At 43.5% G+C, this 13,414-nt stretch overlaps 1 protein-coding gene across 1 annotated transcript in view; it reads right to left on the bottom strand.

Moving 5' to 3' along the window:
- The window catches only part of LOC124048043 (striatin-like), a 153,969-nt gene extending 143,925 nt beyond the window's left edge, over positions 1–10,044 (bottom strand). Inside the window, exon 1 of the mRNA XM_046368421.1 lies at positions 9,729–10,044. Coding sequence (XP_046224377.1) covers positions 9,729–9,941 — 213 coding nt within the window. The 5' untranslated portion in view covers positions 9,942–10,044. The remainder of the gene's footprint in view (positions 1–9,728) is intronic.
- Positions 10,045–13,414: the final 3,370 nt, after the last annotated feature.

Raw genomic sequence — 13,414 nt, 5'->3', positions numbered from 1 at the left:
CTCTGAATAGTGAACACAGGGTTCTGTTACCTAGCCTGTCTCTGAATAGTAAACACAGGGTTAGCTGTTACCTAGCCTGTCTCTGAATAGTGAACAGGGTTAGCTGTTACATAGCCTGTCTCTGAATAGTAAACACAGGGTTCTGTTACCTAGCCTGTCTCTGAATAGTGAACACAGGGTTCTGTTACCTAGCCTGTCTCTGAATAGTAAACACAGGGTTAGCTGTTACCTAGCCTGTCTCTGAATAGTGAACAGGGTTAGCTGTTACATAGCCTGTCTCTGAATAGTAAACACAGGGTTCTGTTACCTAGCCTGTCTCTGAATAGTGAACACAGGGTTCTGTTACCTAGCCTGTCTCTGAATAGTAAACACAGGGTTAGCTGTTACCTAGCCTGTCTCTGAATAGTGAACAGGGTTAGCTGTTACATAGCCTGTCTCTGAATAGTAAACACAGGGTTCTGTTACCTAGCCTGTCTCTGAATAGTGAACACAGGGTTCTGTTACCTAGCCTGTCTCTGAATAGTAAACACAGGGTTCTGTTACCTAGCCTGTCTCTGAATAGTAAACACAGGGTTCTGTTACCTAGCCTGTCTCTGAATAGTAAACACAGGGTTAGCTGTTACCCAGCCTGTCTCTCTGAATAGTAAACACAGGGTTAGTTGTTACCTAGCCTGTCTCTGAATAGTAAACACAGGGTTAGCTGTTACCCAGCCTGTCTCTGAATAGTAAACACAGGGTTAGCTGTTACCTAGCCTGTCTCTGAGAATAGTAAACACAGGGTTAGCTGTTACCTAGCCTGTCTCTGAGAATAGTAAACACAGGGTTAGCTGTTACCTAGCCTGTCTCTGAATAGTAAACACAGGGTTAGCTGTTACCTAGCCTGTCTCTGAATAGTGAACACAGGGTTAGCTGTTACCTAGCCTGTCTCTGAATAGTGAACACAGGGTTAGCGGTTACCTAGCCTGTCTCTGAATAGTGAACACAGGGTTAGCTGTTACCTAGCCTGTCTCTGAATAGTGAACACAGGGTTAGCGGTTACCTAGCCTGTCTCTGAATAGTGAACACAGGGTTAGCTGTTACCTAGCCTGTCTCTGAATAGTGAACACAGGGTTACCTGTTACCTAGCCTGTCTCTGAATAGTGAACACAGGGTTACCTGTTACCTAGCCTGTCTCTGAATAGTGAACACAGGGTTACCTGTTACCTAGCCTGTCTCTGAATAGTGAACACAGGGTTAGCTGTTACCTAGCCTGTCTCTGAATAGTGAACACAGGGTTAGCTGTTACCTAGCCTGTCTCTGAATAGTGAACACAGGGTTAGCTGTTACCTAGTCTGTCTCTGAATAGTGAACAGGGTTAGCTGTTACCTAGCCTGTCTCTGAATAGTGAACAGGGTTAGCTGTTACCTAGCCTGTCTCTGAATAGTGAACAGGGTTAGCTGTTACCTAGCCTGTCTCTGAATAGTGAACACAGGGTTAGCTGTTACCTAGCCTGTCTCTGAATAGTGAACACAGGGTTAGCTGTTACCTAGTCTGTCTCTGAATAGTGAACAGGGTTAGCTGTTACCTAGCCTGTCTCTGAATAGTGAACAGGGTTAGCTGTTACCTAGCCTGTCTCTGAATAGTGAACAGGGTTAGCTGTTACCTAGCCTGTCTCTGAATAGTGAACACAGGGTTAGCTGTTACCTAGCCTGTCTCTGAATAGTGAACACAGGGTTCTGTTACCTAGCCTGTCCCTGAATAGTAAACACAGGGTTAGCTGTTACCTAGCCTGTCTCTGAATAGTGAACAGGGTTAGCTGTTACCTAGCCTGTCTCTGAATAGTGAACAGGGTTAGCTGTTACCTAGCCTGTCTCTGAATAGTGAACACAGGGTTAGCTGTTACCTAGCCTGTCTCTGAATAGTGAACACAGGGTTCTGTTACCTAGCCTGTCCCTGAATAGTAAACACAGGGTTCTGTTACCTAGCCTGTCTCTGAATAGTAAACACAGGGTTAGCTGTTACCTAGCCTGTCTCTGAATAGTGAACAGGGTTAGCTGTTACCTAGCCTGTCTCTGAATAGTGAACACAGGGTTCTGTTACCTAGCCTGTCCCTGAATAGTAAACACAGGGTTCTGTTACCTAGCCTGTCTCTGAATAGTAAACACAGGGTTAGCTGTTACCTAGCCTGTCTCTGAATAGTGAACACAGGGTTCTGTTACCTAGCCTGTCTCTGAATAGTAAACACAGGGTTCTGTTACCTAGCCTGTCTCTGAATAGTAAACACAGGGTTAGCTGTTACCTAGCCTGTCTCTGAATAGTGAACAGGGTTAGCTGTTACATAGCCTGTCTCTGAATAGTAAACACAGGGTTCTGTTACCTAGCCTGTCTCTGAATAGTGAACACAGGGTTCTGTTACCTAGCCTGTCTCTGAATAGTAAACACAGGGTTAGCTGTTACCTAGCCTGTCTCTGAATAGTGAACAGGGTTAGCTGTTACATAGCCTGTCTCTGAATAGTAAACACAGGGTTCTGTTACCTAGCCTGTCTCTGAATAGTGAACACAGGGTTCTGTTACCTAGCCTGTCTCTGAATAGTAAACACAGGGTTCTGTTACCTAGCCTGTCTCTGAATAGTAAACACAGGGTTCTGTTACCTAGCCTGTCTCTGAATAGTAAACACAGGGTTCTGTTACCTAGCCTGTCTCTGAATAGTAAACACAGGGTTCTGTTACCTAGCCTGTCTCTGAATAGTAAACACAGGGTTCTGTTACCTAGCCTGTCCCTGAATAGTAAACACAGGGTTCTGTTACCTAGCCTGTCCCTGAATAGTGAACACAGGGTTAGCTGTTACCTAGCCAGTTTGTCAGTTGCAGCACAACCCATAGAACACCACCGATGCCTCACCTGATAACGAGCCACGTACATTCCACACATTCCTATCAGTCGACAGACGAGAGCAGAAGCAAAACAGTCGTCCTTTAACCAGGACTGTACAGACTGGCTAGAACAACAGAGATAACAGGAAACACAAGTCCTGACAAGAGGTTGTTGGCTTTCTGACAGATTAGGAAGGAACACTGCTTTCTTTCCTGCATTTAGAGACTTAGTGTGTGGAAAGACCCAGTGGAAAGACAACACAATGAGGACTAACTGTGATTACTACTAACACAGTGGAAAGACAACACAATGAGGACTAACTGTGATTACTACTAACACAGTGGAAAGACAACACAATGAGGACTAACTGTGATTACTACTAACACAGTGGAAAGACAACACAATGAGGACTAACTGTGATTACTACTAACACAGTGGAAAGACAACACAATGAGGACTAACTGTGATTACTACTAACACAGTGGAAAGACAACACAATGAGGACTAACTGTGATTACTACTAACACAGTGGAAAGACAACACAATGAGGACTAACTGTGATTACTACTAACACAGTGGAAAGACAACACAATGAGGACTAACTGTGATTACTACTAACACAGTGGAAAGACAACACAATGAGGACTAACTGTGATTACTACTAACACAGTGGAAAGACAACACAATGAGGACTAACTGATTAGGACAGCGTTCTCCCTGGCATTGATTGATGAGGTAGAGTACCATTACACTGGCTGGCGTGGACCAGAACCATGGAGGCACTGATTGATGAGGTAGAGTACCATTACACTGGCTGGCGTGGACCAGAACCATGGAGACACTGATTGATGAGGTGGAGTAGAGTTACACTGGCTGGCGTGGACCAGAACCATGGAGGCACTGATTGATGAGGTAGAGTAGAGTTACACTGGCTGGCGTGGACCAGAACCATGGAGGCACTGGTTGATGAGGAAGAGTACAGTGACACTGGCTGGCGTGGACCAGAACCATGGAGGCACTGATTGATGAGGTAGAGTACAGTGACACTGGCTGGCGTGGACCAGAACCAGAACCATGGAGACACTGATCTAGTCAGGCTGCTTCATCATCAGCCCCGTAGTGGATCTGACTCAGTAGAACTTCCCTCTAGGTTTCTCTTCCGTTCTCCCTAAGGGCCCGACCACGTGCTCACTCTGACCTCGGCAGCCACATGCCTGTTCTTTCTGCCAGGAGAACTCATATTGGTCCGCTCGTTTGACATGAGGCGAAGGACAATGGGATCTTAAAGCGTCTGCACGCTTCCCATCCCAAACACTTAGTGTCATCATAATATATACACAAGTCTACGCCCCGTGATTGGTCAACAGTATAATACATGCACAAGTCTAAGCCCCGTGATTGGTCAACAGTATGGAGACACTTGAGAAATACTGAATCAAACAACTTAAAATGTAAAATTGTGCGACTAAGATCTTCTCTGACAAAAAAAAAAAAAGTCTAAATTAATGGCATTTCTTGAGTTCTTAGACTAATTCTGACAATTTGAAGGAAGTGTATACTGGCTACGGCATCTAACGAGGGACAAAATGTACTTTTGCCTATTTATTCAAGCAGAAGGTCTTAAAAAAACAACAACTAAATTGCGATGTTACACTGAAACAGTCTACTATCAAATGGTGCTGAGCAATTAACAAAAATAGGAGATTCTCTCTTATTAAAACAACCGAAGTCAGTTCAATTCCTTGAATTCCATTTTGTTTTAGTTTTTTTGTGAGCCCAACACTTTCTCTGGAGAGAAATCAAATCATTCAGAAAAACTATGTGGAATGCTGGGCTGAAGGGAGTTGTAGTTTAATATGCAAATATTCAACCTAGTTCAGAGCAGAAACGATAATGAACTACAATGACAATAATCCATTGCGCCTGTTCTTTCCGGCTTGGACAGAGATGGAAAAGCTTTTACTAGAGAGACAGGATTGTGTCGACGTACAGATCTGTGGAAGGGTACGGAAAACACGTCTGTAGCAATTACAGGTCCCCAATGACACAGATTCTCTGGTCTGATGAAACGGTCTGCCTGCCTGCTACGGCCTGCGGTCTCCGGGACAGACCGGGTCTGTCCCGAAGACAAGTCTACTCATGACTGGGTCTGTCCCGAAGACAAGTCTACTCATGACTGGGTCTGTCCTGAAGACACCTCTACTAACGACCGGGTCCGTCCTGCACTAAAAGCTGATATGGGGCGTTGGTAGAAGACAGTACAAACATATGAATGACAGGAAGGAAGTGAGTCATTACAGTAGTAAAGTGCAAATCAACCCAGGGGCACGTGTAACCCAATCGGTCTGTCTACGGGTGGAGCCTCCTCCACTGACAGAGACACAAACAGAAAACAAGGCCTGTAAGCACCCACAAACCTCGTCTTCTCCAACAGGCGCTCAGAGACTTTAAAAAGGCTGCCCCTGAGACAGACGCTACAGCCCACTGTGGATTACTTAAGTCTCCCTGGGGTCAATGACATGTTAGTCATTTAGCAGATGCTCTTATCTAGACACTAGTGCGAAGACAGAGCTCCACCCGGTGAAGCCAGCATCACATAGAGCTCCACCCGGTGAAGCCAGCATCACATAGAGCTCCACCCGGTGAAGCCAGCATCACATAGAGCTCCACCCGGTGAAGCCAGCATCACATAGAGCTCCACCCGGTGAAGCCAGCATCACATAGAGCTCCACCTGGTGAAGCCAGCATCACATAGAGCTCCACCCCAGAATTGAACCGTTGATGAGTGAGCCAGCCAACCTCACAAACACACTAACCATTATTACCAACTTCCGGCTCTTGCAGCATGAGAGGAAACCCTTCGTGTAACAGAACATAGTACGGCGTTGCGTTTCCAACAAACAGAGAGAGAGAAAGAGAGAGAAAGAGAGAGAGAGAGAGAGAGAGAACGAGAGAACGAGAGAACGAGAGAACGAGAGAACGAGAGAACGAGAGAACGAGAGAACGAGAGAACGAGAGAAAGAGAGAGAGAAAGAGAAAGAGATAGAAAGAAAGAGAAAGAGCGAGAAAGAAAGAGCGAGAAAGAAAGAGCGAGAAAGAGAGAGAGAGAAAGAGAGAGAGAAAGAGAGAGAGAAAGAGAGCGAGAAAGAGAGAGAGAGAGAAAGAGAGAGAGAAAGAGAGAGAGAAAGAGAGAGAGAGAACGAAAAGATCTGAAAAGGACAGAATGAGAGACAACTTGCAATGTGTACACACAATGTTTGGCCTATTAACTGAAGTAGAATTTGGGGTAACACCGTCCAATTTCTACACTGCAGATGGAGAAACACAGAGCAGTAGTGGTAGCAGCATACTAGCCAACATGTTGTGGGTTGGTTGCACAGCAGCGTAGTACGGAAAAAATGGAACACAGAAACGAGAATTATGGTTCCGCTTTAGAATAATGAGTTCTCTTCTGGACCAGAACCGGATAACATGGCCCTCAACAACAACAACAACAACAGGAAGCACAAAGCTCAACATAAAGACCAGGGGCCTCAATTATCAACGTTGTGTAGAAACTACTCTAAAATACTACTTACGAAACAGAATTTAGAATGTTCGGACGAATAGAAAAACGGCTGATTTATCAAACAGTCCTACGAGCGTTATACACACACACAGCACACGCTCGTTCAGTTGTGGTTTGACCAGTAAATATAAAACACAGCTACACAGAGTGGACCACAAGGACAAATTAAGATGCTTAAACAATGGCAAATATACTACATCTGAGTAGGAAACACTCACCACTAATCCATCCATCCATCCTCACCACTAATCCATCCATCCATCCTCACCACTAATCCATCCATCCTCACCACTAATCCATCCATCCATCCTCACCACTAATCCATCCATCCATCCTCACCACTAATCCATCCATCCATCCTCACCACTAATCCATCCATCCATCCTCACCACTAATCCATCCATCCTCACCACTAATCCATCCTCACCACTAATCCATCCTCACCACTAATCCATCCTCACCACTAATCCATCCATCCATCCTCACCACTAATCCATCCATCCATCCTCACCACTAATCCATCCATCCATCCTCACCACTAATCCATCCATCCATCCTCACCACTAATCCATCCATCCTCACCACTAATCCATCCATCCTCACCACTAATCCATCCATCCTCACCACTAATCCATCCATCCTCACCACTAATCCATCCATCCTCACCACTAATCCATCCATCCTCACCACTAATCCATCCATCCATCCTCACCACTAATCCATCCATCCATCCTCACCACTAATCCATCCATCCATCCTCACCACTAATCCATCCATCCTCACCACTAATCCATCCATCCATCCTCACCAGTATCTTTCACATCAGCAAGAAATTATTTTGTAAAAACATAAAAAAGGTTAAATGACTTACGCACCTTTATAGTGTTAAGAGTTCTAGTAGGGCCATGAATCCGTGTTAGAGCTCCTGTTAACGGAAGACTACAAAAAGCGACCGCCTGTGCTAATTATCTATCTTACATGCCCCGAACACCTGTGTGTAACAGAAGGACGACAGAAATGTGTTGTTACTGAAAAACACTATCCGCTGTCACTGTAACACATCTGGGGCGGCAGGGTAGCCTAGTGGTTAGAGCGTTGGACTAGTAACCGAAAGGTTGCAAGTTCAAATCTCCGAGCTGACAAGGTACAAATCTTTGTTAAGTTAACCCACTGTTCCTAGGCCAGTTAACCCACTGTTCCTAGGCCGTCATTGAAAATAAGAATTTGTTCTTAACTGACTTGCCTAGTTAAATAAAGGTAAAAATAAACAGCGGACACTGACTGTATATTTAACATTTGTGATACGACAGTAAATGGATATAACTATAAATATATCCTATATCCTATAAACGCATTGTAATTGACGAGTCACGTTTAACGTTAGATGGGAGTATTTGGCTGGTTTGGCTAACCAGAGCAGGTCTAATGTTAACTCTGAAAATTATATAAAAAGGTCCTTGGACCTTAAAAAAAAAAAAATAAATAAAAAAAAAGGGGGGCAATTTGCAGTTACAACATAAACTAATGATATATACCCACGGATTCCTCATCAGTTTAATTCAACTGTCGTACCCCATCAGCATGTATCAGCTTGTTCGTAAACAATGTAAACAAACACAGTCTCAAAATGTGGTCTAAACTATAATTGTGTTACCATCGATGGCTAAGTGTATATTATTGGGCTAGAGTAGCCCCGTGCTAGTGGGCTAGAGTAGCCCCGTGCTAGTGGGCTAGAGTAGCCCCGTGCTAGTGGGCTAGAGTAGCCCCGTGCTAGTGGGCTAGAGTAGCCCCGTGCTAGTGGGCTAGAGTAGCCCCGTGCTAGTGGGCTAGAGTAGCCCGTGCTAGTGGGCTAGAGTAGCCCCGTGCTAGTGGGCTAGAGTAGCCCCGTGCTAGTGGGCTATAGTAGCCCCGTGCTAGTGGGCTATAGTAGCCCCGTGCTAGTGGGCTATAGTAGCCCCGTGCTAGTGGGCTATAGTAGCCCCGTGCTAGTGGGCTATAGTAGCCCCGTGCTAGTGGGCTATAGTAGCCCCATGCTAGTGGGCTATAGTAGCCCCATGCTAGTGGGCTATAGTAGCCCCATGCTAGTGGGCTATAGTAGCCCCATGCTAGTGGGCTATAGTAGCCCCATGCTAGTGTCGCCACCTGAGCTTCCCCCGCCACCTGAGCTCCCCATGCTAGTGGGCTATAGTAGCCCCATGCTAGTGGGCTATAGTAGCCCCATGCTAGTGTCGCCACCTGAGCTTCCCTTGAACAGCACCAGGCCACCTGAGCTTCCCTTGAACAGCACCAGGCCACCTGAGCTTCCCTTGAACAGCACCAGACCACCTGAGCTTCCCTTGAACAGCACCAGGCCACCTGAGCTTCCCTTGAACAGCACCAGGCCATCTGAGCTTCCCTTGAACAGCACCAGGCCATCTGAGCTTCCCTTGAACAGCACCAGGCCACCTGAGCTTCCCTTCAACAGCACCAGGCCATCTGAGCTTCCCTTCAACAGCACCAGGCCATCTGAGCTTTCCTTGAAGTACACAGGTGCCATCTGAACTCAAAATGTCAGGAAGGAGGAAAACACATGCAGGAAACGTTTGGGTGCCGTACACATTCGTCTATCCTTCAAAAACCGTCTTCAGATGGACAATGCACACTATACTGGGGCGTTTTTAAAAATATTTTTTTACAAGCATTTCACTACACCCGCAATAACATATGCTAAATATGGATGTATGTGACCAATACAATTCATTGTGTTGGGGAGATGGCATATATACTTTCACAGGATGTAATTGCACACAAATACGATTGTTTAAATGGCATTTTACATTTGAAAAAAGTAGCAGAGAACAGATTGACTAGTCAACCAGTTAGTTACATTATTAGCTGGCTAACTGGTTAGCCACCCTTTTGGGGAATTATAGCTAGTTTATTCAATAGCTAGTTAGCAAACAAACGTCCCATTTTTTTTGGCGGTACATTGGGTTAGTTAACATTTTAGTTAACTAGTTTATTTGAACAAAACGACTAGTTAGCTAGCGTGTAAAACTAAACATCGTCCAGAACGAGCTAAATACATAGAGCTAGGCGTCTTGTTTGACAATAAAAGAGTGGCTAACTAGTTAGCATATGCTAACCGACCAGGGTGCGCTGCAGTGTTAACTAGTTACAAGATAACTAACTAATACTAAATCACAACAATCACATTGGTGCCACAAAAACACACGACTAGTGTGTTACAAAATCAGCTAGCAGTATAATTTATTTTTTATTATTTTTTAATCATCTGAAAGTGAATGAAATATAAAGTTAATTCACCTGCAATTCGGCCCGATCCACCTCCCATTGAGCCCGGTCCACCTCGAAACGAGCCCATTCGTGTTGCAGGAAGTGTAGGATCCCCGGGATGCTGTACGGAGACCTGTCCGCTTCCCCTGCATCCCCCTCCGGTAGCAGTACCTTCCCCACACCGGCTAAAATAGAGTTATTGTTGTTGTTGAAGAAAACACCGGGCCCTGCCTGTTCGTCCATGGCCGGGCTCGGTTCGGGTCAAGAACAGATATCTCGTCGTTGTTGTGTCCTTGCTCCTCCGTGAGGTCTAGATATCGTTTAGCTATACGGTAAGAGAGCGGAAGTGCAGAAACAAACCTCGGGTATGTCGACAGTCTCCTGGAGGAACTGGGCGTCACCGACCTGACGTCAGAGAACGTGATCACTCCCACACCATATAAGGATGTGGAGGTGGTCCGAGGAAACACAAGCAGGACCCATACCAATCAAATGTTATTTGTCACATATATATAAAAATATATAAAATATATATATAATATATATATAAAAAAAAAAAAAATATATATATATATATATATATATATAAAAATATATAAAATATATATATAAAAATATATAAAATATATATAATATATATATAAAATATATATAAAATATATATATATATATATACATATACATATATATATATAATATATGCTCACCGGATGTCATTGCAGGTGTAGCGAAATGGTATATATATACATATACATATAATATATATAATATATGCTCACCGGATGTCATTGCAGGTGTAGCGAAATGGTTGTGTTTCTAGTTTATAACAGTGCAGTAATATCTTAACAATTCACAACAATACACACAACCTAAAAGTGAAATCATGGAATTAACGAATACATAAATATTAGGATGAGCAATGTCTGCGGTGGCATAGACTAAAATACAGTAAAATAGATTACAGTATATATATATATATATGAGATGAGTAAAGCAAAAAATATGTAAACATTATTAAAGTGGCTTGTGATTTCAAGTTTATGTATATGGCGCAGCAACTTCTTAAGGTGCAGGGTAACGTAACCGGGTGGAACCGGCTCGTGATGGCTGTTTAACAGCCTGATGGCCTTCAGATAGCTGTTTTTCAGTCTCTCGCTCCCAGCTTTGATGCAGCTGTACTGGCCGCGCCTTCTGGGTGATAACGGGGTGAACTGGCCGTGGCTCGGGTGGTTGTAAAAACAAATCTTTCATTTTGAACCTACACAACTTGTTGGGAGCAGCACAGGCTCATCCACAGACCGGCGTCCCTCGCCTGGGGAACTTTAGATACAGTTTTCAAGCGCACAACCGCCCTGTCGTCGTTCCCATTGAGGGAGTTCGATTAGACTGAACCGGATAATCCGTATGATGCACCTGGAGAAAGCGGCGAGGGAAGAAAACGCCGGGCCCCGCCTGTTCGAACGTAACCGGGTTGGTAATAATGTCAACCACAAAAGCCTGATGTATAGTTCAGATACATAAAGAATCCAAGTAAAATTATCTGTTTTTATAAAGAGCAAGCACTTTTGCATTTAGAAACATTTACTCGGAACTCATTACTCCACACGCTTGACGTGCATCACTTGTTTTCAGCCGTCGGCTCTTGACGGGGCACATGGCTCACGCCCGGTTTCAAAACGAATCCAATCAAACGCTATCCTGTTCCCCCAGGGCATTAATCTCCTCATTGATAACCGTACAAAACCATTTCTTCTCCATTTATTTTATTTAACTAGGCAAGTCACTTAAGAACAAATTCTTATTTTCAATGACGGCCTAGGAACAGTGGGTTAACTGGGGCAGAACGACAGATTTGTACCTTGTCAGCCCGTCACATATAACTAACTATACCGATACACTATTATCAGTAGCCTATATGGCACAGTAATATACTTGTCAGAACTATTAAAATGTAATACACAAGGAAGCTTTATTGACATGATACATTCTCCAATAGCTGTAAATGGTCACTATAACCGTCTCTGGGCCAGGAGCTTTGAGCTCTCATTGTAGTTTGATATCCTACACATGATTCAACCTCTGTGTGCAGTTGTACAAGAAAAACACATCACACTAACATTTGGAGCAAAAACAGAAATGGAAAAAAAGTGACAAAAAAAACTGTAGAAAAAACAACTTTATTAACTGTAGAATAGGTGAAAAAACAACTTTATTAACTGTAGAATAGGTGAAAAAACAACTTTATTAACTGTGGGTAGTGGTTTGACTTTATTAACTGTGGGTAGTGGTTTGACTTTATTAACTGTGGGTCGTGGTTTAACTTTATTAACTGTGGGTAGTGGTTTGACTTTATTAACTGTGGGTAGTGGTTTGACTTAACTGTGGGTAGTGGTTTGACTTTATTAACTGTGGGTAGTGGTTTGACTTTATTAACTGTGGGTAGTGGTTTGACTTTATTAACTGTGGGTAGTGGTTTGACTTTATTAACTGTGGGTAGTGGTTTGACTTTATTAACTGTGGGTAGTGGTTTGACTTAACTGTGGGTCGTGGTCTGACTTTATTAACTGTGGGTAGTGGTTTGACTTAACTGTGGGTCGTGGCTTGACTTTATTAACTGTGGGTAGTGGTTTGACTTTATTAACTGTGGGTAGTGGTTTGACTTTATTAACTGTGGGTAGTGGTTTGACTTTATTAACTGTGGGTAGTGGTTTGACTTTATTAACTGTGGGTAGTGGTTTGACTTAACTGTGGGTCGTGGTCTGACTTTATTAACTGTGGGTAGTAGAAAAAACAACTTTATTAACTGTAGAATAGGTGAAAAAACAACTTTATTAACTGTAGAATAGGTGAAAAAACAACTTTATTAACTGTGGGTAGTGGTTTGACTTTATTAACTGTGGGTAGTGGTTTGACTTTATTAACTGTGGGTCGTGGTTTAACTTTATTAACTGTGGGTAGTGGTTTGACTTTATTAACTGTGGGTAGTGGTTTGACTTAACTGTGGGTAGTGGTTTGACTTTATTAACTGTGGGTAGTGGTTTGACTTTATTAACTGTGGGTAGTGGTTTGACTTTATTAACTGTGGGTAGTGGTTTGACTTTATTAACTGTGGGTAGTGGTTTGACTTTATTAACTGTGGGTAGTGGTTTGACTTAACTGTGGGTCGTGGTCTGACTTTATTAACTGTGGGTAGTGGTTTGACTTAACTGTGGGTCGTGGCTTGACTTTATTAACTGTGGGTAGTGGTTTGACTTTATTAACTGTGGGTAGTGGTTTGACTTTATTAACTGTGGGTAGTGGTTTGACTTTATTAACTGTGGGTAGTGGTTTGACTTTATTAACTGTGGGTAGTGGTTTGACTTAACTGTGGGTCGTGGTCTGACTTTATTAACTGTGGGTAGTGGTTTGACTTTATTAACTGTGGGTCGTGGTTTGACTTTATTAGCTGTGGGTCGTGTTTTGACTTTATTAACTGTGGGTAGTGGTTTGACTTAACTGTGGGTCGTGGTCTGACTTTATTAACTGTGGGTAGTGGTTTGACTTAACTGTGGGTCATACATGACTTTATTAACTGTGGGTCGTGGTTTGACTTTATTAACTGTGGGTCATGGTTTGACTTTATTAACTGTGGGTAGTGGTTTGACTTAACTGTGGGTCGTGGTCTGACTTTATTAACTGTGGGTAGTGGTTTGACTTAACTGTGGGTCGTGGCTTGA

The sequence above is a fragment of the Oncorhynchus gorbuscha genome, linkage group LG11 (assembly GCF_021184085.1).
Source record: "Oncorhynchus gorbuscha isolate QuinsamMale2020 ecotype Even-year linkage group LG11, OgorEven_v1.0, whole genome shotgun sequence".
NCBI lineage: Eukaryota > Metazoa > Chordata > Actinopteri > Salmoniformes > Salmonidae > Oncorhynchus > Oncorhynchus gorbuscha.
The sequence above is the reverse complement of the archived record's forward strand: the minus strand, read 5'-3'. Positions and strand labels throughout refer to the sequence as shown.